This window comes from Monodelphis domestica, chromosome 4, assembly GCF_027887165.1.
Source record: "Monodelphis domestica isolate mMonDom1 chromosome 4, mMonDom1.pri, whole genome shotgun sequence".
Taxonomy (NCBI): Eukaryota; Metazoa; Chordata; class Mammalia; order Didelphimorphia; family Didelphidae; genus Monodelphis; species Monodelphis domestica.
The window spans coordinates 151728770-151753003 of NC_077230.1; the positions used below are offsets into that span (position 1 = coordinate 151728770).

General features: G+C 38.1%; 1 protein-coding gene across 5 annotated transcripts in view; it reads left to right on the forward strand.

Annotated features, from left to right (window-relative positions):
- LYPD6 (LY6/PLAUR domain containing 6) overlaps positions 1-24006 on the forward strand; it is a 164034-nt gene extending 140028 nt beyond the window's left edge. For 4 of the 5 annotated variants that reach the window (XM_007494152.3, XM_007494151.3, XM_001372256.4 and 1 more), the window contains 3 exons: positions 5799-5897; positions 17413-17543; positions 20406-24006. In XM_007494152.3, coding sequence (XP_007494214.2) covers positions 5799-5897; positions 17413-17543; positions 20406-20573 — 398 coding nt within the window. In that variant the 3' untranslated portion in view covers positions 20574-24006. The remainder of the gene's footprint in view (positions 1-5798; positions 5898-17412; positions 17544-20405) is intronic. The other variant, XM_016433628.2, reaches the window with a different exon arrangement.
- Positions 24007-24234: the final 228 nt, after the last annotated feature.

The window sequence follows — 24234 nt, forward strand, 5'->3', positions numbered from 1 at the left end:
CTATAAATTATTTCAGAAGAGGAACTTGTTAAGAACAAAGAAATTACTTATCTGGTTGTCAAATTCGTTAGCACTTAGCACAGTGCCTGACAGAGTATGCACTTAATAAATGTTATTGATTGACTGAATAAAGGATAGATGATTTTGATATCTTAAGTTGCCATAGCTATTTTCCATGGAGCTGTACCTTTCCTTGGAAGAGCAATCTTTTTTCAGAATGCCCAATATTTCTATGGATTATGTGAAGGGAACCCCCTCCCAGGATCCCGTACTGGGGTCCTACCTGTGTACTGTATGTGCTACCTCACGTCAGTGCACTCCAGCATGGGTCACAGGACAGGGACCTAGGCACGTGACCTGGAAAGGATCAGGTTAGGATCTGGGGGAAAAGGAGAAGATATACAAGAGAGGGTTCCAGGAAATTGGGGCTCTATTCACTCGGGCATGAGCCATTTGGAGAAGCACTCACATGGCTAGTTAGAAATAGGCTTTTCTCTCTCTCTCTGTCTGCCTTCTCTTATTCAAGTAAATATTAAACTCTATGGAAAGGAAGGACCAGAGTTTAATTCAGTCTTAATAGGATGAATGTAGAAAACCTCTCTTGGGAGCGTGTAGATGACAGAACTGGCTCTAACTTTTATATCATCATCGTCACCAGGCACAAGGCCAGTGGAATGTATTCACAAACCTATTTAAGGCTTCTAGAGTGGAGGGTTTTTTTTTTGGGGGGGGGGGTAAATTTGTCAATAGCCTTCATTCTATCCTTAGGATTAAATTTAAGTAGATGTGGTTAAAAGTCAGTTGAATGTTTCTTTTATCTTTGGAGAGTATATGGAGAAGGGAATAGGCAGAGATTAGATTTCTTCCATTTTGATGTTTACATCCTAGTTCTGAAAATATGGAAATGAATTTTTGTAAGAATTTTTTAAAGTGTTTGTGCTTTCCTCATCAGCACACGTTTAAAAAGGTTTCCTTTTTCCAGCAGTTTTCAGTAACTAAAGGCCTTTGTCCATTGCCCAGTTAGAAATTCCAAGAGATTCAAACAAAGCCTGAATCCTTTCCAAAGCCTTACAAATGAATTATGGCAGGTTGAAGCATTGCTGACCACCGGAGTTAATGGGAAGATAATGTTACAGGAAGTAACTGGGCACTCTGGAGTTTCTTTTCTTGCTTTACAATCACTTTCTCTTGAGGGACCAAGGACTTCTGCCCTGAAATACTGAGTACTAAGCTTAGGAACTCTGTGATCAAGAGCCAAAGTCGATTCATTCACAGCTGTGGCAACAAGGACTTGAAACTCTCCTTGCTTCTGCTATTGCTTTGAAGTAACAAAAGAGAAAATAGGGTACATCTCTGAGAAGCCTCTTTCCTTCTCCATTTTCCCCCTTCTTTATCAGATACAGTATCAGTTAGCACATTACAGGAGACAGTTTTTCACATACAGAACCAGAAATAAAATTTATTTTAATCGAAATCCTTTCTAAGGGAAAGATTTTGCCATTTTCTCTGGACTATGTTAGAATTAATTACTTTTGGGGGCAGCTGGGTGGCTCAGTGGATTGAGAGCCAGGCCCAGATCCTGGGTTCAAATTTGCCTTCAGATACTTCCTAGCTGTGAGACCCTAGATGAGTCAGGTAATCCCCATTGCCTGACCCTTACCACTCTTGCATCTTGGAACCAATAAACTGTGTTGATTCCAAGATAGAAAAACAAGGGCTTAAAATAAAAAGAATTAGTGACTTATACCTACAAATCCATCACAAGGCATAGGACAGAGATCACTGGAGAGGATGGAATAGTCATAAAGGCTTACTTATTTCTTTGTTTTCATCATTGGTACTATCAAGAGCAAATAACAATTGTACCAAAAAGTAAGTTTTGAAATATAGCTATGGAAAATCCAATGCAAGTGGGAAAATTTATAATGCTACAATGTAAAGCTATAATAGAAAAATGTCTGAAAAGGAGCTCATTTGGTCAATTGCCATGTCATATTCATGACTTACACATCCATTGCTTAACTCAATACATTCAGAGATAAGAGTGCTGAGCATAGGTCCCTTCTTCCCCTATAGAGTTTCTCAGCTCACTTTCCCATTTGAATTTCTGCTGAGGTTGTGTTACTTTCAGAGCTTAGGCCTGCTGAGGCAAAAGATGACAGCATCTGGAAAAATCCATTTAATTTAATCTAATGTGTTACCAGAGTTTTGCAGAGAGAAATCTCGAGGTTAAGATTCCATTAAATAACCCACGTGCATGTGTACCGCGCTTTATTAATGGCCAGGTATTCAATACGTTTATTCTCAGTGAACTCAGATCTTCAATCTTCATTCAAAGTTCTCAATTTATCTCTTGAGTGGGAAAGGGTCCAGGAGTACCTAATCCAACATTCCAGCCAACCTTTCACTGGCTGCAGTGACAGACAGATAAAATTAGATGCCCTAGTGAATTTATCATGTCGATTGAAGTAGTCTGGCTAGGTTGCAGTCATAAAGCTTAGCGGATGTGATGATCACTTCCAGAGGAATGCTGTCCCCTGACATGTCATTTACATATTTTTTAAAACTCCTTCTTAGTTCCTCTTTAGATTGCATAAGCAAAATGTTAAAGATCCTATGTCCTTTGGGATCACCTATATTTGGGGGGTTGTTATTTAAGCTTGGACAGCAGAACTATTTTTTTTTAAGTTTCTAAAATTAGGGCACATACCCAGGATTCTTTGTTCCATTTTTCTTTTGATTCAATTAAACTCAACACATATTTATAGAATGATTATTCTGTATTAGGTGCTGTGCTTTGCATTTTTCAGATAGTACATAAACTAGAAAGTCCTCTGTGAATTTCAAAACTTATGAAATATACTCTCTAATATGAATTTGAGAACTGTATGTTATAAATTTTTCCAGTGTAAACTTGTCCATATGGAATGATCTCTTCTTTTTTTTTAAAGCATTATCCATCTTTTTAATAAGAGATCTGATGGAGAGATACAAAGTATATGTGCATCGGCACACAAAATAATCTTATTTGTTGAAAGGAAATTATCTGCTCTTGTGGAGGGATAGTTAACTATCTTTCACTATTATTATCATCACCTTGAAATCATAGTTTCCGAGTCCTAATGTCCCCCTCTAATGCTCCATCGTGGCTCCAGGTAACAGAGAATTCTTGAAGAGTATGTAATTACAGCACAAGCTTGGACCTGTCCTCCCAAGCTGGCAAGGCTTCAAGTTCGGGCCTGGAATCTATGTCTGTTGTCTGAGAACCCACCTCGGAGTTCAGAGATGCACATCACCGGGAGCTTGGCCTCCAGGTGATGAATTTTTCAACTATAGCAAGCAAGCCAACTGACACAAAGAGGAATTGCTGTCCCTCTGTAGAGGGATCACAAATACAGTAAAATCATGGATCTTTCAAAGTTCACAGAATTGGGGGGTTTGGAGGGAGCTGGTGGTCGTCTAGTACAATGCGGACCTGAATAGAAATCCCTTCTACGACATATGCAACAAGTGATATTCAGCTTTTATTTGGGAAAAGTCCAATGAAGGGAATTAGATTAAAAAAAAAAAGCAATTGAGTTCCCCAGTGGCTAGTGATATTCTGAGCAGTGGACCAGGAAAGAGGTTTGCATGAAATGCTTTTGTTAGTATTGTGTTATTCCTTTTTTATGCTTTTTTAATCATATCAGATGTCTCCACAGTCAGTTCTGTGCTTGGATGGATGGTTACTCTGGGCAAGGTGAAAATCTGTTATATCTGGCTCATAACGTCGGCCTTTAGCGGCCACCTCCTCCTTCGTTTATGGTCAATAACGTCGTTAATTGGTTCCATGTGGGCTAAGTAATTTACAGGGGGATGATTATTTCAGGAGTATGACTCAGCCATCTGCAAAGGAGAACAATAGGTTGCTGTATCTGCAGAATTTCTAGAGTTTGCAACTTTCAAATAGTCTGGGGAATTGGGGGGGGAGATTATAAAGTGCTTTCACATGATCAAGAATTGCCATGTTTTCTCCTTTGATCTTTACCACGGTCCAGTGGGTTTGGTAGTATAAGCAATACCTTCTCCATTTAACAGATGGGGAAACTGAGCCTGAGAGTTAATTATCTTGCCCAAAGTTCAACTATTGAAGTTGGGACTTGGACTCGGGTTTCCCTGAAACCAAATGTTTTTAACTTCAAGGGGTTTTCAACTTAAAATAGTTGTTGATAGATGTTGTTGTTCAGCCATTTTAGTCCTATTTAACTGTTCATGACCCCACTGGAATTTTCTTGGCAAAGATACTGGAGTGGTTTGCTATTTCCTTCTCCAGCTCATTTTATAGATGAGGAAACTGAGGCAAACAAGGTTAAGTGACAGCTGGTAATTATCTGAGGTTGGATTTGAACTCATGAAGATGAGTCATCCTGACTCCGGACCTGTTTTTTTTTAATCATTGTACCACCTAGCTACTCAGTAATTATGTAGATATATAAATAGACAGACAGATAGATAGATGGATAGATAGACATATAGATATATAGATAGACAGAGACAGACAGATATAGATCTATTTCATATATATGTGTATATATATGCATACATATATATCTAAATATATATGTATCAATCTATCCCTATGTGTATTTAGAGATGGATAACTCTTTATATAGGAGTATAAGTATAGGTAGAGATAGATATTGCTAAGGTTAACTGTTTTTCAACCTGATTGGCCTCCATTGTATTTCTGTATATTTTTTTTTTATATGAAAAGTCTTAACTTCTCTCTTAGAATCAATACTAAGTGGAGGTTCCAAAGTAGAAGATTCATAAGGACTAGACAATGGGAGTTAAGTGACTTGCCCAGGGTCACACAGCTAGGATGTGTCTGAGGCCAGTTTTGAACCTAGGACCTCCCATCTCTAGGTCTGGCTCTCTGTCCACTGAGCTACCCAGCTGCCCATATTTTATGCATTTTAAAACATTATTCTGAGAGGTCCATTGGCTTCACTAGACTGCCAAGGGGATCTATAACACATACACAAAGGTTAAGAATACCTTTCAATGCTGCAAGGGGGGGGGGAGGGAAGGTGGAATTTAGGTTTATGGAATTCAAAGCTCTTCAGTCATGATCTAGTGGCTGTTGACAATCTTAGCAGTAAATAAAACTGCTGTGTGAAAAGGAAGAGGAACCTTGTGGCAAACAGCCCTATTGTGAACCTTTCCTGAAGAATAGTTATTCAAAACCTGGTGTGCTAAGGCTACAATATAATGCCTGCCCTCTGGGAGCTTATGTTTAAGGGTGATTATGATATAATTAAAAGCTCCCTTTAGGAAGTCAGAGAGAGATCTGTGAGGCGAGGAATTGGATGTGTAGTTTGAAGAAGGCTTCCTGGAATTAATTCTGTTCTCTGTGATATCTTGGGAGGAATAAAGACGAGCATTAGGTAGGTCTAGCAAGTCTCATACTCTTCTTCCAATCTCTGCTCTCTTCCCTCAAAAATTAAAAAAATGTGGATCTCTCAAAAGGCCCTGAAGCGTGTTCCTGAAGGCTCACTGGGATAGTCTAGCTGAATACCCAGCAGACCTTTTTGTCTACAAAGGCCACCCAAATAAGATTCTCTAGCCAGGGCAAAGATCAACCAAAAAGGAATGTTCTTCACCTTTTAGAGATAAGGCATCTTAAAAGTTGATAATAAAAATGGTAAACATTGAAAAGCTGGGCATGCTTTTTAAAAATGAAATCGTTACCAACTGGTTAGAATTTGATTTCACACCCAACCTCAATTGGTAATCTTTTGTCTTGGTCTTTTTTGTAGCCACCCCATATCCTGGTGGATTTAAGTGTTTCACCTGTGAAAAGGCGGCAGACAATTATGAATGCAACCGATGGGCTCCTGATATCTACTGTCCTCGAGGTAAAACTCCCGGCAGGAAAATGGATTCAGAAGGGCTGGTTACTTGCAAACAGGGTCTCTGATTTGCATTCATCCTATGTTCAGAAAAAATGTTGAAAGAGATGTGCTTACACTTCTCAGCTTCCTGGAGCTGCTAGAAAATGCTCTACCTCCTGCCACTCATTTATTGTGCCTTTCATCTGTGACTTGCCTAGGCATAAACTGAAGGGCAAGCTTTGGAAAGGAGGTTGGTCAGTGAGGGACAGAAAAGGTTAAATGATGTTCCGGAAGTCTTAGATCTGGGGAAAGGCAGAGCCAAAAATAGGATGGCTATAGCTAGTGGATGCTATCTGTCACTCTAATATTTACAGCATTAATCACTGCATAGCAAATGCTTCCATGCAAATTGTGCATTGATGTTCACATAAAGGTTCCATTCATCAGTTATGGAGCTGGGCATTTCTATCCTGTGATTTCATGAGAATGCTGGGTTTTTAAAAAAATATACTCAATGCTTTAAAGCTCTAAATTTAAAACTGTGTTAGCTTAAGGGTGAGGGATAGATGCCAATTTGGTAAATTAAAGATTGACCTAGATACTCAAACTGGAAAGAAGATGACCTCATTTACATGGCCTTTCTTCAAGCAGGAAAAGCAGTTAGTTACTGGGTTAGCCATTTAGCCAATAATTACTTGACTCTTTTTTTTTTTTAAAGGTAGGGATGACTATGAAAGGGAGGAGCGGGACGATAATGGAAGTGATGTTTTAATGACTGATTTTTCAGGTCCAATGGATTCAAAATGAACATGGATAAAAAATTGACCTTAGGGTCAGCTAAGTGGCTCAATTGATTGAGAACCAGGTCTGGAGAAAAGAGAGATCCTGGATTCAAATGTGACCTCAGATACTTACTAGCTATATGACCCTGCGAAAGTCACTTAACACCCATTACCTAACCCTTACTGCTCTTCTGCCTTAGAAACAATACATAGTATTGATTCCAAGATGGAAGGTCCAAGGGACCTTAAATTAAGGAAATCAGGGTTCAAGTTCTGCCATTTACAGATCAACTGTATGATCCTAGGCAAGGCATTTAATCTCTTAGTGCTTCAGGTAACTCTGAAACTATTAAGCTTCAGGAAAAAATGCTGATCGTCATTGGAAGTTTTCTCTCTTATTCAGTCATTTTAGTCGTATACAACTCTTGGCAAAGATATTGGAGTGGTTTACCATTCTCTTCTCCAGCTCACTTTACAGATGAGAAAACTGAGGCAAAAAGTTAAGTGATTTGCCCAGGGTCCCATAGATAGCAAGATCTGGGGCCATATTTGAACTCAGGTCTTTCTGATTCATCCACTGTACCACCTCATTGTTCCAAGCTCCAACTACCAATGGAATAATTGGTCTACTTCCATTCTAGTCATATTACCTTTCCTATTGATTGGATTTGGTTGTTGAACTGACTAAATACATTAGATTTGCCTTTTTTCCCCCAAGATTGGGTCTCTCTCACCTAGACTAGAAACACAGGGGCCTAGCTCCAGAACTAATCATCATGGAAGCGTTGGCCATGTCTTTCTGATCTAGGCTATGTCTTCTCCCTCCCTTTTGGTAGTGGCTTATCTTTTTCATATCAGGTGGTTGCCCAATGGGCATCTCCACTGTAGCTCCAAACCCCTAAGCTCAAGAGATATCTGGTATCTGGGATTATGGTACACACCGCTACACCTAGCAAACTCTTCTACCAACTCTTCATTCTAGTATTTTCCATCATATAGACAGTGCCAAAATCTTCACAGCTGCCAACTAATTCTCCATGACTTGTGGTGATGGGAGCTAGGGAGAATAGGTAACTGCAATGAAGGGAAAGGCACAAAACCTGATTTTAGTGGCTATTGGCATTATCTTTCCCCTGCAAATCTTTTACCAGGGCTACAAACAAAATATGAATACTTCATTGTTCATGAAAAGAAGGCCATCTTTCAGTACCCCCTGTTCAATTTCAGGTAGAGATTTTAGACACACAGAACAAAGAAAAGGGAGAAAGAACTCAAGTCTGGATAAGGCACCTACTATATATTAATTAGTCTCTGGATTCTCAGAGATTACTTCGTATTCCTGAGGGTTCTTGAATCAGATAGATCCCCATTTATGATGATATACACTCACATTTTCTAAAGACTTAAAGGCAGCAGAAGATAATTGTCCTTAGCAGCCAGACCATTCATTTCCCATTTCTCCATTCACATGCTGATAAGACTTTGTTCCATATTAATGAACAAATTTTAATGGATGTAGGAAGAATGTGGCTAAGATTTAATCCGTACTTCTATCAGATTTAGTTTTGAAATAATCTTTTCTTTTTAAATAAGTCTGAAAGTTTGAGAGAATATTCCCCACTGGTGTGTGCCAGTGTGAAATCTTCCTCCTTCACTCTTATCTTTGTGGGAGGGTCTAAGTGTGATTGTAATAGGCTCTAGAGAGGTGAGTAGATAAGAATAATTAGTTTGTACCCTGAAGCCTTCAGCGGTGGTAGCAGGAACACTAGTGAATCGTTCACCAGATGTCAGCTGCCCCAGCTTGGCACTTGCCTGTCTGTGACCAGTCCACTCATAGTTCTTTCGTTGTTTACATTTGCTGTTGGCCAGTTTGCCCCACTAGTAGTCATCAGTCCTGCTCCTGCTTTTTAGCTTAATGAGCCAGAGCTCAAATCCACAGCTTTGTTTCATGCTTTTAAATCAATGAGGTTTAAAAAAAGAAAAAACCAACAAACCCCCTCACTCCCCACCCGCCAACAACAACTTCTTGTTCTGGTTGCCTAAGATAGATTTACAAGAATTGTGCCTTCACTATATGTTTAAAAGAATGAAAAATGAAAATACATTTACATGCATAAATAATGGGATCATAGATTTCATGCTGGAAGGGTCCTTGGGGTTATTAGATCCAGCCTGTTCATGTTACAAGGGAAGAAACTAAGGCACAGAAATATTAAATAACTTGTTGAGACTCACACAGCTAATAAGTACCTGAGGCAGGATTTGAACCCCAGTCTTCCAAATTTTAAGTCCAATGGTCCATCAATAATACCATGCTCTGCAGAACCAGGAGAACATTGTACACAGAGACTGATACACTGTGGTCCAATCGAATGTAAGGGACTTCTCTGTTAGTGGCAATGCAGTGAACCTGAACAACTTGGAGGAATCCATGAGAAAGAACACCAACCATATTCCGAGGAAGAACTGTGGGAGTAGAAACACCAAAGAAAAACAACTGCTTAATTAAATTGATTGAGGGGATATGAATGGGGACATAGATTCTAAATGAACATCCTAGTGCAAACATCAACAACATGGAAATGGGTTCTGATCAAGGACACGTGTAAAACCCAGTGGAATTGTGCGTCGGCTATGGGAGGGGTAGGGGGAGGGAAGGGAGGGAAAGAAAATGATTTTTGTAATCAAGGAATAATGCTCTAAATTGACCAAATAAATTTAAAAAATAAAAAAAAACAATATCATGCTCTGTCTTTTGTGTAGATACATTCTCAGGGGCATTGCCTTCTCTATTTATGATTAAATTCAGATGTACCATTAGAAAAGTCTGTAATTTAAAATTATATTAGTTTAATTAAGATTGCCAAAAACATTACATATAAGAATATATTCTAAGGGGACAGAATTTTCTTTTAATTGTGAACAAATTCCCCATCTCATTTAAACCTCTTTGCTCTTTGTTTATTTTGTGTGTGAGACAGTCAAGCAAGAATGAATAGTTATATAGAACAGTAGTCTTGGCTCGCAGACATGAATGGCCTATATTCAGTTGTTTTGCCATTCAGACATGGCCAATGTTTGACTTGTTTTCAATAACCAATAATCCAAGATATGCTATTTCTCCTGTTTTTTGCTGAGCCAAATTAGTCTCCTTTTTTCATTCCCTTACTGCCCCACCCTCTTCCCTTTCTAGAAGCCATTGACCCCTTGACATGAAAAATGTCTTTTAGTAAGTCTAATGGCTAATTACCTCCAGGGGGAAAAAAATCCCCAAACCCTAAGTGCAGAATGATTAACTACAAAAGCTTTCACAGTGGGTGTGTTCACGCAACCATGGCAGAATTGGATGTGACTACACACCTGGTACTTCAGGGATGTGATGACAGATTGCAGCAATGCAAGCTGACCAATTCTTTGGACCGCATCTTAATCTGTCTTGGTGAAAAGAATAGAGCCTGAAGTATCTCAAGCTCAGAAATACTTTTCAGTAAGAACGTTTCCAGCAATTTATTTTTGGTATAAGTTTGTAGTTCCTACCCATTGGGCTGCCAATTTTTTTTTTCATAGACCTTCAGGCTATCAGGGTTTAGAACCCATTCTATTTTCACATTGTTTATCCTGAAAGATTTCACGCTTTCCATTAGCATGACCATCTCTGTTGAATGCCACTTTCTTGCACTGATTTTTTCCCCATTTATAAAGTTGCCTACTCTTTTCAGCAGGAATCATGCTATATCCCCAACCTCCATGTTCCCTAGGATTGAAATGAACTGGAGGGGCAGCTAGTTGGTTCAGTGGATAGAATGCCGGTTTTGGGGGTTCAAGGTTTGGTTCAAATTTGGCCTCAGACGCTTCCTAGATGGCTAGCTTGTCACTTAACCCCAATTGCCTATCCCTTTACTGTTCTTCTGCCCTACAATTGTTCAATTCTAAAATAGAAGATAAGGGTTGCTTTTTAATGAGCTGGAGAATTTGGTAAATGGCAAACCACTCCAGGATCTTTGCCAAGAAAACCTCAAATGGGGTCATTAAGAGTCGGACATGACTGAAAGGACTGAACAACAACAAAAAAGGAGAGATAATCTAAGTCAGACTTTTTTCCTTTTCCCCAAACATTTTATAGACAAGGAAACTGAAGACAACTAAAGAGAATAAGTAACTTGATCAAAGCTACAGCAAGTAGAAATCCAGGCTCATGACTATGAGGCCAATGTACTTTCTGCTCTCTGCCTCATTTAGTCCTTAGTGAGAATCCCATTTTTTCTTATAATTTTTAATCCTTTTATCTTATTTTATTTTATCTTTAAACCCTCACCTTCCATCTTAGAATCAATACTAAGTATTGATTCCATGGCAGAAGAGCAGTAAGGGGTAGGCAATGGGACTTAAGTGACTTTCCCAGGGTCATACAGCTAGGAAGTATCTGAGGTCGCAATTGAACTCAGGATCTCTCCTGTCTCCAGTGTTGACTCTTTCCTTGATTGAAGTTTGTGATTTTTTTTCATAAGTCAGTGGAAATATAAAATATTTTGAAGCTTCCTTAGGAAAGACTGAGAATTGCAAGAAATTATAGCACAATTGTGATTTAGTCAAGTACTCTAACAGTTAATTTTTACTTTTTAATATCTGCCTTGGGGAATTTCTTACATGAGTGAGCAATCTGTGACTGCTTCAGCAAGTTAGTTTTATTGATTTGAAAGTCAAATTTTTAACAATTTCTTTGGGAATTCATGCACAAATGTTGAAAATAAATTTAGATTCTTTTTCTATTAGCCTTTCTAAAAGAATTTTAACTGGTATGGAAGAAGATACCTATTTTAGACTATTAAAAAGAAAATGAAAAGTTTTCTATTATGAAGAAAGAGAACAAAAGGTATCTTGCTAGAATGTTAAAGAGTAGTAACTGAAATAACCGAGAATTTACATTGCTGAATTACCTAATTAAGCTGCTTAATTAACTTCTTGGTAAGATTATTGCATTAAATGAGACTTTAAGATGCAACAACTAATAAAAACATCTTCTGAGTATACCCTTGGTAAGAGCAAAGACAGTTCCAAGAATGGAAAAGGACCAATCCTCATGTTTCAAACACAGACAGAGAATGTGATGAAAGAATATGTGATCATTCCCAGGAAAAAATAGTCAACAAGTATTTATTATGCACCTATTATGTGCCAGACACTGTACTAAGTAGTTTTCCAATGAAGTAGCTCATTCAGCCACCGTTTTTTGGGTTTTTTTCTTGCTTTGAACTCTCTTCTTTTAAAATGTAATCATGAAATTTTTTCAGGTAAGGAAGGAGAACCAGTATGAAATAGTCAAGAGAGAACTTGAAGTGAGGAAGAATTAATTCAATTCCTCCCTCTGATACGTGCGGGCTCTGTGACCCTAGGCAACATAGTGATGTCCCATAAATTAAAGAAATTTCATGTAGAACAAGAGCAAAAAGCAAGAGGAAGAAGAAATAGTAATGTCGAACGTTTTAATTATCTTCCGCTTCAAGCTACATAAATTGGTTATAGATGTACCAAAGAAAGACTTTCATCTTTCATGGTTTTTTTTTAAAGATTCACTCACTAAAACCTTTCAAAATATATCTCCTTTTAGTCTCTTATCTTTCAAATAGCAAGCAAGCTTCCCCTCTACATCTCTTCAACTAATGAACATATTCCTAAAGAATTCAAATATCAGGGGCAGTTAGGTGGCTCAGAGGACAGAGAGCCAGACCTGGAGACAGAAAGTTCTAGGTTCAGATCTTGCCTCAGATACTTCTAGCTCTGTGACCATTTGTAAGCCCCTTAAATCCAGTCACCTAGCCCTACTGTTTCTTCCTTGGGACTGATACTTAGTATGGATTCTAAGACTGAAGGTAAGGGTTTAAAAAAAATAAAAAAGAATTCAAATACCATAGTTCTGTAAGAAAAAGCAATCTGCATTCTCAACCAACTCGAAAGAAACCTCTTTGAATGTGATTTGTTCATTTTTTTAAAGAATAATGTTATCAATCCTGTGTAAGCAAAGTGGCATAAAAACACAGATACCCATTATGAGGAGCTGAATGTTAATGGTCAAAAGAAACCAGTGCTACTACCTGCCAAATAATGACTCCACATCACAGCCTAAATTGGTTTTCCATTTCAGAACTTGGATATGAACATTAATGGAAATGCGATGTCTCTGAACATGTGTGTAGAAGCTCGATGAAAATCATGTTTCTGTTTTTCTCAATAAATAATTCATTGAACAATCTTTCCTGGATCTGCTTTTGGTACAATTTCTGTGAAACTCGGAGCAAATGATTTTTGTTTCACAACCTGTGGGAATATTATGTATTTACAAGAATATGGGATTTTAGTGGCCGAAATTCAAAGCCACCTGTTATCTTTAAAACAAAGCCTTTGAAATCCTTTTACCCACAGTTATCAAGGCGATCCTTTCTCATATAACCTCAAGACTAACTCAAGGGCTATCAAAATAAATGGTGAATAGTTTTCTGCAGCTAATGGTCAGCATTTGCCAACTTTAATGAGTCCACTCCCAACTTTGTTCCTGAGTGTCTGAATGAGTTTTGCAAGGAAATCACTGTCAGAGAATTAAAGCTGGCTCATTCCTTTCACACAGGAAGCAGAGCCAAGAGAGATGCACTCCCAAACCTAGCATTATTTGGGTGAGAGAAGTGGAAAGGAAATGGGGGGTAGCGCTGATGGAGAGCTCAGGAGTGAGCTCTCTTTGACTCCAGGTTTTCTCATCATACTTATGCTAATTGAGTTTGCAGGAGCCTGATTAAAAAAAAAAATCTTGCAAAAAACTCATAAGTGAACCTTCCCAAATGGAGATTTGAACAAGGACCTTCCTTTCTATTGTTGGAAAGACCCAGGTCTTTGCTCTTACCAAGGGTAAACTCAGCAGACATTTTTATTCATTGATGCATCTTATATTCCATTCAATGAAATAATCTTATCAAGAAGATCATTAAGTAGCTTTTGCTAAGGGGAAAAGGGAAAAGGGAAATATGTGTAGATTGAACAAATCATTGTCACCGTAAAGCTGCTTTAAAACTAAGATAATTCATTGTTTAGAGAACATATCTGATTTATAAAATTGAAGTCATAAAGTGATTTACCTGCACCCTAGATGAGATCTTATCTCAGCAGTTTATCTTTACTTGTGAAGCAGTAAAACCCCAACCAGCTGCTTCCAGTTATCTGGCCCCTTCCTTGGCCAAATGAGGTGAGTGTCGGAGATAAGAGCATTCCTTTTTTTATTGTCTTGATTGAGCACTTGAAAGTAAAGGAATGGGAGGTTTGTGTCCTTGCCAGGAGCTTCTGTGAGGAGTACCTCAGCTTGGACCTGTCCTAGGAATAGTCAGTGGTTCCCTGTAGCAGGCATATTAATGGTTACTAGTCAGTGGGACCTATTCAATAAAACCATTCCCACTGCACCAAATAATAACCTACGAGGTTATTATTGCCTAAGTCATGCTAGTGCTTATAAAATATTGTGAAAGCTTTGGGTCAAGAATATTTAGCTGCACCATTTCCAGTTTCTTCTGGTAGCAACTCTGTTCACTCATCTTCCTTCCAAAAAAGCTTCATTTGTGCAATGGAAAATGGTCAGAGGACTTCAATTTGAATCCTGGCTCCTACCAGTTAAAGCCCTGGACAAGTCACTTTAAGCTTTCTAGATTTTAACTTCTCTTCTGTATATGTAAAACTCTTTGTAAACCTTAAAGTTCTATATAAATGTTCATTATTATTACTACTACTATTAAGTGTTATTTTAAAGTATTTGGTTATGCCTATTTAAATATTTAATATATAACACTATGATATATTATGAATACTATATTTATATGTTATGTTAAGAATCATTATTATTATTGTTATTACTAAATGATCCCTTTGAATTCTAAATCTATGAAGCAGTGAGCCTAGGAAAATAAGAGTACAGAGACCTGGTTCTCATGAAACCATTCCTGAAAAATGGAATCAACCCTGAACACAGAGTAACTATACATGTGCACTCTGGCAATTTTGAACCAGAGAACCTTTATGTACTTTATTGATAATGCCTAGAAATCTTATTAAGATCCCTCTATTTTCATGGTTTAAAAAAAAATGCCTAAAAGTGGTCTGTGTTGGCTCATAACCAACATCTGAAATGCTCAACCTCTCTTGCCCTAACTGTTATTACTTCTTGAGTTACAAGATGCCAAAATGATGACAGAGCCTGGTGGGGTTTTTTATTGCCCAATAAATAACATCAGAGTAGGTCATAATTCTGTATTAGCCCCTGAATGTCTAACATGTATAAAGTATGCATAGGTGTATCCAAGATAGAGTGGAGAAATGGCACAATGACACCTCTTAGGAATTATTTACTATTTTTTAGACCTGAAAACTGAGGCCTAGACTGTTGGATACTGCCTAGAGGCCTTCTAGAATTCTACTCTGAAACCCTCTTCTTTCTTTACTTTTTAAATTACATTAAAACATCTCTATGATGTTTCACAACGCCTAAAGTTTTCATAGACTTTCAGGCCCTGGAGGTACATTAAAAGATTATCTAATATATCATGCTGCCTTCATGCGGAGAGGCCCCATGGTACAAAGGAAGTTGGGCTGGACCCAGAAGACGAGGTTTAGTCCTGTCTCCAGCAGGTATCGGCTCTGGAGATTTAAGCAATTGGGTTAGCTTTTCTAAGCTTCATTTTGTTCATCTGGAAAATGGAGAAAATTATACCTCCTTCTTGGATGCATAGCAAGAACCACAGGAAAGTTTATAAACCATTGTTTAGCCCCAAAGGTCTCAGTGGGAGTTAAACAGCATGGAATTGGACCTATCTTAGAGATATCCCCTTAGTTTTGTTATTTTTTGTATTTTCTTTTTTCTTTTTTTAGTTTAATTAATTAATTAATTTTGAATATTTTTCCATAATTACATGATTCATGTTCTTTCCCTCCCCTCCTCCCACACCCCTCCCCTAGCCAAGGAGCAACTCCATTGGGTTTTACACCTGTCATTGATCAAGACCTATTTCCATATTATTCATATTTGCACTAGGGTGATCGCTTCCCCAATCATGCCCCCATAGAACCATGTGATCAAGCAGTTGTTTTTCTTCTGTGTTTTCTGCTTCCACTGTTCTTTCTCTGCATGTGGATAATATATTCCCCTAGTTTTTTAGAGAAACCTTAAACTGATTTTTGTTTTTCAGTTTTCCTTTGTAAACCATATTCATATCTAGCCAACTTCATTGCTAATAGAGTTTTTCTTATGCCTAAGGAAAATTCTTTCTAATGCTGTTCAATATATTGTGTATTAAGTATAATAAGTATATATTGTATATTATATGTTATGCATATAATATACATATATAATGAGAATAAATACTACTTTATTCTGTCTCCAACTTCTATGGATTCCATGTACTAGGAGGCCATATTTAATCTAGTTTCCCAGGCTGTTATTCCTTTTCCATTAGCCCTGTGTTTCTCAAATATGTCTCAGAATATTAGTTGTTAGCACTGTCTCCCTTTTAAAATTAGCTTGTATTTACGTATCTGTTGAGTTAAAAAGTTGTCTTCCAGTAGTAGAACATAAGCTCCCTGAGGAGAGGGACTACATTTCATTTCTGACTTTGGGTCCCCTACCTGGTAGAGTGGATAACTATGCACCAGGAACATCTGGGCGGACATTCTGCCTCTAATACTTTGTCATTGTATGACCAAGAGTAAGCCACTTAGCCTCTTAATGCTTCAGGTGGCCCTCTTAAGATGACAGTCAAAGACTCACCAGCGGTAGGAGTTTCCACACTGCTCATTTTCTATCTGGATGAAATCACAAGGCTGGGCCTCCCCAGCCCTCAGAGAATTTCTTACACATTTTGGGGGGCTGGTCCTGTGATCTCCTTGATATGGCAAACTCCTTAAAGGAGGAAACTTCTTTTCCCAATAAAGTTGGAGACCTGGTGTACCACTTACTCTCCAGTTCAGAAGTTCTTAATCTGGCCTCCACAAACCCTCAAGGTTCTGTGGATAGACTTCAGGGTGATTGCAATTTTTAAAAAGCTTCCTTTGTAATCATATATATTTTATTTTATGTATTGAAACCACATTCTTTTGAGAAAGGATCCATGAACTTCCCCAGACTGCAAAAGGGATCCATGACACAAAATTAATAACTAATATCTTGGATTGAGCTGTCTAGATCAATGAGAAGTTATATAGCAGAGTAACACAGTCAGTACATATCAGAAATGGGATTTGAACCCAGGTCTATGAATTTATAAGTCTTCTATCTGTTATATCAAATTAACTCATACCTTGAACATTGTAGTCTCTTAATAAATGCTAATTTGAATTGAATTTTCAGTCCTCTTGAAAGTCTTTATCGCTTGGCATCCCTACATTATCCATCCATTAAAAGAAAAAGGGAAAAAACAATAGAGGAAAGATATCTCTATTTCTGACCAAGTGAGAATAGCACCCTCGCAAGATTAAGGTTCCTGAAGAGACATAGACTCATGGTTTCTAGAATGCCATCATGTACCCAAGAAGAAGCTGACACAGAAAAGTAAATGGGGCTGGATAAAAATATAGAGATATTGAAAATGAATAGATAAAATGTATTAGTGTATGCATATTGAGATTTATATGTCTCCCCATTGTCATGTGTGCGTGAGAATTTTGACTCTTGGGCAAATTGTTCTGGCTTTTCCATTCTCAAATAAAAACATATTTTCTTTGTTTGACAGAGACCAGATACTGCTACACTCAGCACATCATGGAAAACACTGGAAACAGCATATCAGTCACCAAACGTTGCGTGCCTCTGGAGGAGTGCTTGTCTACTGGCTGCGTAGACTTTGAACAGGAAGGACGCAAGGTAAGGGACCAGAAGAATGAGATTGGTACAAATCAGATGGAATTCTAGGGTCAAATTTTTGGCTTTGGCCACAGGACACTCCCCAGGGCCCAATGAGTTGCTTCCTTAAGCTGTCTTTATTCTCCCTATCCAAGGAAGTGTGCTCTCCTGCTTGCCCTCATATATTCAATCTTTTTTTTCAGTTGTGTCTGACCTTTTGTGCCCCCCTTTGGAGTATTCTTGGCAAAGATCCTGGAGTAGTTTGCCATTTCCTTCTCCAGCTTTACTTTCATATACTAAGGGACAGAGTAAAAAGGGAGCCCAAGATAAACACTAAAGTCAATCAGGCAGCCAATAAACACTTTTTAATTGTCTAATATCTTATAAGAACATATTGGTTCCTAAAACTAGGTCCACAAAAAGAAACAAAAGGAAGCCTCTCTGTATGTTCAAGGTGCTCATGATCAAAAGGTGGAGACAACAAGCAAACAAATATGTACATATACAGGATAAATAGGAAATAATTAAGAGGGAAGGCACTGGATTTAAGAAGAGTTGGGAAAGGCTTCTCTCAGAAGGTGAGATTTGAGTTGGAACTTGAAGGAAGCCAGGGAGCCATCAAACAGTGTTTTCAGCCCTTTCAAGATATATATCCAGGAAATAAATGCATTTATTGGGTTGGCAGCTCCTTCCTAAGACGACTATATTTAAATTGCCAGAAAAAAAAAGGACAAAGTGAAAACTTTGTGGAAATTCCCAGCTAATGTAACTTTTGATGTCTTTTTACTCAGTACAGAGGCTAGTTGTTTTGGGTAAAAGAGAGGCCAATTTCTGTCTTTGGGGTGTTTATTTCAAAATTACCTACTAACTCTTTAAGTTTAGTTACTGCTACCGCCACATGGACCCATTCCAGGTGGATAGGCTTATAGTTAAAGCTGTCCCTAAAGAAGTTAATGAGGTCCAGGACATACCACCCTATTTACTTAGCTAAGTCTCTTACCTCTACCATTTTACTCACATGAATTGACTTAAAATGAATATCCAGTGTAGCCTTGAAGGGGAGAAGAGGATGGAAAAGTGGGCAGTTTGATGCATTTAAAGAAGGGAAAGGGGCAGGCTTGGTAGTAGGGTGTCTGGATTTGTTATCTATATGTAGATAAGCCTCAAATCTTAAAAAAAAAAAAAAAGGAAACACATACTTCTCCTTCTACCAATTACTTCTCTGGGTCGCTGACCATTCCTAATCCTGACTCCTACACCGTGGACAAGTCACATAAGCTTTCTGAACTTCAATTTCTGTATGTATCAAGTGGAACTAATAATAATTCTTACACTTTACAGGTCTATTATAAGGAAAGCCTTTAAAAATGTTACTGATGTGGTTGGTTCTTGCTTTTTCATATCATCATTCCCAAATATTGCTCTCTCCCTTTGGAATAGGAATAGGGACTAGACGTGTGTTTTCATTGCTGTAGGGAATTCTCAAATGAGGAAGCTTCGGCTACCAATTCAGGTCAATACCTTCTCTGCTTCAGTTTTAAAGAGTGGCCTAGAGCACTCAGAGGTTAAATAACTTGCTTACACAATCAGTATATAGTATATCAGAGGCTAGATTTGAACTCATCTTCCAGGTCTCTGTCCTCTGGGGTGGAGGCGTGGGGGGGAGAAAAAAAGAAAGGGGAAATAGCTCAGTAAAATTAACCAATACATTGATTAAGCCTGACGTTCAAAATCTCCAGCACATCCCTAACACATTCCTCCATTGGTAGAAAACTATACAGCGTGATTCTTCATGCCTGGGCAAAGGGAAAGAAAACACAAAGCAGGAATTAAACCCTAGCAGGGGAGGTCTTTCCTTCAGACTTGAACCCAAAGGATAGGATGGAGGCAATTAGCTAGTTAATTCTAATGAAAGTTCATTTGAGGTCCTGTCCAGTCTTAGCAAAATTGTTACTAGGCCAAATGTGTTTTCCCCTATCACTTCTCAAGACAATTTGAGAGTGACTAGTTTGTATAATGTGTGGCTAGTGTGCTGGCCCTACAGTCAGGAACACTCATCTTCCTCACTTCAAATCTGGCCTCGCACTAGTTTTATTTGTTTTTTTCCATTTTTGCTCGCAATCTGAATTATATGTAGACTCTCCCAGGCTTGCATATTTTGTTGTTTATAAAAGGGCCATTTTTTTAGGAAAAAAATGAATTGAATTTGTGTTTTAAGCCACAAATATATATTTTTCTCACACTGTATCTATTACTGCAGTAATTTATTAAAGCTTTTTCATATTTTAATCTATAAAGACTTCTATTATTAATAAATAGGTGATGAAATGGTATCTAATTTATAGATTAAAGTTTACCCTGTATTAGAAAAATAAAGCTGTGACCCTAAGTAGGTCATTTAACACTGTTTGCTTTGGTTTCCTCATCTATAAAATGATCTGGAGTAGGAAATGGCAAACTACTGCAATATCTTTGCCAAGAATATCCCAAATGGGGTTGCTAAGAATCAGACATAACTGAAATGAATGAACAACAATAATAATAAGTTTATATAACAGCTATCAGAGGTAAAGAAAGGCAAATCATTCACATCTCCATTTTACTGATGGAAATAACAATGCTATAAAACTACATAAAAACTACATTGTCAGGAATGGTAGAGCCTGAATCTCCTAAAGTCTACAATTAAAATTCTTTCTCCTTAATGATATTATCAAATACAACCAAAGAAGGGCTGGCCATTTCATTTCCAGAATATTTTTCCTTCTCATTTTGAGATACAATTGATTTTTTCAATGAGCTGGATTTTTCATTCTAAAAAGCTCTGCTTCTCATTACATCCTGATGACTTCTCATCACTTTATCTTTCTTTCTTTCTTTTAGGTCTGCACTTCTTGCTGTGAGGGAAATATATGTAACTTGCCACTCCCCCGGAATGAAACAGATGCAACATTTGCCACCACATCGCCCATCAACCAAACAACTGGGCACCCCCATCGTGTGTCAGTAATAATATCATGTCTGTGTGTGTTATTGGGATTAACCTCCTAATGACTCTTAGTTGCCATTTATCTAGCGACCCAGGCAAATCTGGAAGGAGGATACATCCCTACACATTCCATTGGCCTAACTATAGCACATATTTAAAATTATAATATTGGAGGATGTTCCCATTACTAAGAATTTTAGGTGTTTGGGGACATGCCCATCAAGCATCATTGCTTCAAGTTAGGAAACAAAATTAGTCCATTGTAATCATCTTGAATACACCAAGACCCTTTCCCAACCAGACTGCTCCCAGCATGCATATCTGAGTTCTGTATCACGATCTTTTTTTCCCTCTCTGATCTGGCTCTATATTTGTTTAAATGCAACCACCAATTCATGTTGATAATTTTATTTTTATTCTTAATGGAAAGGATTTGGTTGTGTGAGGAGCTTTTTGATTGGGTGTCTGGAAGAGTTATTTTACCTTCCACAAAGGAAAATTATATGAAAACAAACACAAAACTCTGCAGAGATGATTTATCTAAGGATCAAGTCCATCTCTGTTCACTTTTAATTCTCTTGCCCAGCTTTTTGAGAGGTAATAAGAATTATAAAGATATTGGTATATATGGAGAGGATTTGATAGAAGAGCTCTCCCTCAGTATAGTTGCATCATACATTTTTACTCTGACTATGCCTAGTCCTATTTATTGGCCTCTGTCTGGAGTCCTTGGGAATTCTAGCTTCTGTCCATTTAATCACATCAGGGATTGATCAAGTATTTATTAAATGCCTACTATGTGCCAGGCCCTGAGGATACAAAGAATGAAACAATCCCTACTTGTAATGAGCTTAAAAGCTACACTTCAACTGAAGTCCCTGTGGAGGATTCCTCTGAACAGGAATGAAAAGCCACTGGATAGTTTTCCTGTTTCTTATCCCGGGAGAAATGAGGTTGAAGTAAGGAGGAGCTTGGAGGATGGAACCATTCCCTCTGAGCCCAAGAAGGGATTTAGTCAGCCCTCTCCTCTACCCATGGGGAGACTAGAGCCAGTGAAATATAAGTGAATTCATCTTTCCATCCATAGTTCTTCTATGAATGAATTTCCATTATCCTCGCAGGAAACTTCTAGTAAAATAATTGAGCTTTGGGATAGAATCATTGGTTGATATCTATGGCCTGGGAGGCAGGGAAGAAAAAGCGGGTATGAGTAGGAAAAGAAAAAAGGTGCTATGTGAGAATAGGTAAAGGGGCCTTAGCAATTGCAAACTCTCATTTTGTGAGTGTTTGCTCCTGAGGTAGAAGGTGAAGTTTTCACCATCTTTAGCTATATTTTTGACATCCTATGTTGCTATTTTTCTTTTTTCTTGTAAATCATTTATACAATATTTATTTTTCTATAACATAACTAAAAATGATAATGTATTATAAAAAATCCATTGTTCAGACCATGTTCAGAGAGAAGTTATTTTTAAAGAGCAGTAAAACTTGTAATTATATTTTTGTTGAAAATCATCAATAATCCTTTGCACCAATGCTAAACAAAACAAAACAAAACAAGTTGCCTTGTGTTGCATGAGTTAAAAATGTTTTTATCCCAAAAGATATTGCAGGATGGTCTCCTCAGCAGGCTTGCTCTAGGAGTATTTGTACAAGATAACCATTATTGTCCTGAGTTTCTGCATAGATTCACACTGAGAGTACACAATGAAACTGAATGGAGCCACTGCTAATGAAGAGGAAAATGGCGCCAGGGTCCAAGTGCCACAACCAAAGGGGTATCTTTGAAAATAACTTTAAAATGTTGCATTCAAGTATGCATAGTGGGAATCTCTTGGGTATAAAGTCCTAACAATACCATATGGAATTTTAATCCAGAATAAGGAGGCAATGTGGTACAATGGAAAGAACACTGACTCTGGAGTCAGAAGACCTGAGTTCAAAGCTCTGCCTCTCATGATTATTACCTTTATGACCTTGGATAAGTCACATAATTTCCATAGACCTTAATCCCCTCATCTATAAAAATGTTGAAGTTAGACTAGATAACCTCTGAAATTCCACCTAGCTCTAGATCTGTGATTCTACAATCTAACTTGGAGCTGACTAGTCAAAACTTAGGGCCTTAGGACACTGACTCTGGATGTTCTCTTTAAAAAGAGATGCTGGCTTTATAGCTTAACATACACTTAACATGGACTTGAGGCAAGTGAGGAAGTCATTCAGTTGAATCATGGCAAAGAGCCAAAGAATGTTTACACTGAAAGGTACCCTAGAGATCATGATGTCAACTGGAGAAATAGAGCACTTCATGTTCAATGTTAGTGGATTTGCTACAGGGACCTCCAGCAAGGGCTCTCCAATTCACATTAAAGTGGCTTGATTTAACCCGGCTTCTCATGGAGTCCCCAGTTCCTAGAACTCGTCTCTGGAGGTCACAGAAGTTTATTCACAACATCACACTACCTCAGAGTATAATTAGGCATTTGCTCAATAGGCTATGGGGCAACCTAACTCTTGCAGTTTTAGGTATATATATATATATATGGTAAAAGACTATCAATGAAGTCTTGAAGGGGATGTGACCTCTTGGAAGAAGGGACACTAATAAAATCACAGGTCCTTGAAGTCTTGCCATATAAGAATGTGGAGGGAAACAGTGATGAACTAACCACTCCTTGGAAACTCTGCCCAATGGCCTGACCTCATGGACGTTTCCCAACCTGCTTTGTGGAAGTCATAGAACCCTGCTCAGGCAGGTAGTCTTCAATCAAGAACTCTGGCCTGACCGTCTGCTTCTTTCTCTACATCTGCCTCATTCCTCTTGCTGAAAGAGGTGATATTTTGACGTTGCTACTAAAGATGCTATAAAACATAATGGAGGTGTTGATATCCTTCATGTCTACAAATTGATTTGCATGCATGGGTCTCTCTCTTTCTCTCTCCATTGATTCCTTTTAAAGTAATGCATGGCACTTTGAGTAAGAGACAAAATTACAAATGTTGGTCCCCACTGACCCAAGTGATCCCGCAAAAGCCTGCCTTGCTATGTATTGTGCAGGATCTATTAGTCTGATGGTCAAATCCATGGACTTGAACAAAATCTCTAAGCCAGGGTTTACTGACAGATGTGAAAACCTGTTTCTGTGTGAGCCCATTGGGATGGATCATGTTTTCTTCTGTACAAAAGAATGTGGTATGCCTTACATTCCAGGCTTTACCTTCAACCTAGAGTAGCCAGCCAAAGGATGGGTCATTCACATGAAAGGCACATGGCTAGTTTAGCCTTTCCACCACATTAATTCCCTTAGAAAATGCCACCATCAGCAACTGCATGAAGTACAAAGAGCAATCACGTGTATTTAATCCCTATATGCCATATATTTATTTTTAGATTCTCCGCAACATTCTCATTTCAAAATGGGTGTGATGGATATCTAAATATTGTAAATACTGTACATGTTGTAAATGGATGAAATAAAGATTTTAAGTGCATTTCAACTCTCATCTACAAATACATGAAACCAGCGACCATCAAATATGTGTTGAGCACTCACTTTGTACGATAATCTTCTCTAGACATTTAAGGAGATGTTGAAGAGTCCAGAAGGTCTTCATCATCACTACATCAACCCCTAGGTAGAGAGATAAAACAATAGGTGGATAAAAAGGCAATGCCAATGTATGTATTGAGTAAGCCACACAGACAATGTTTTGGAAATT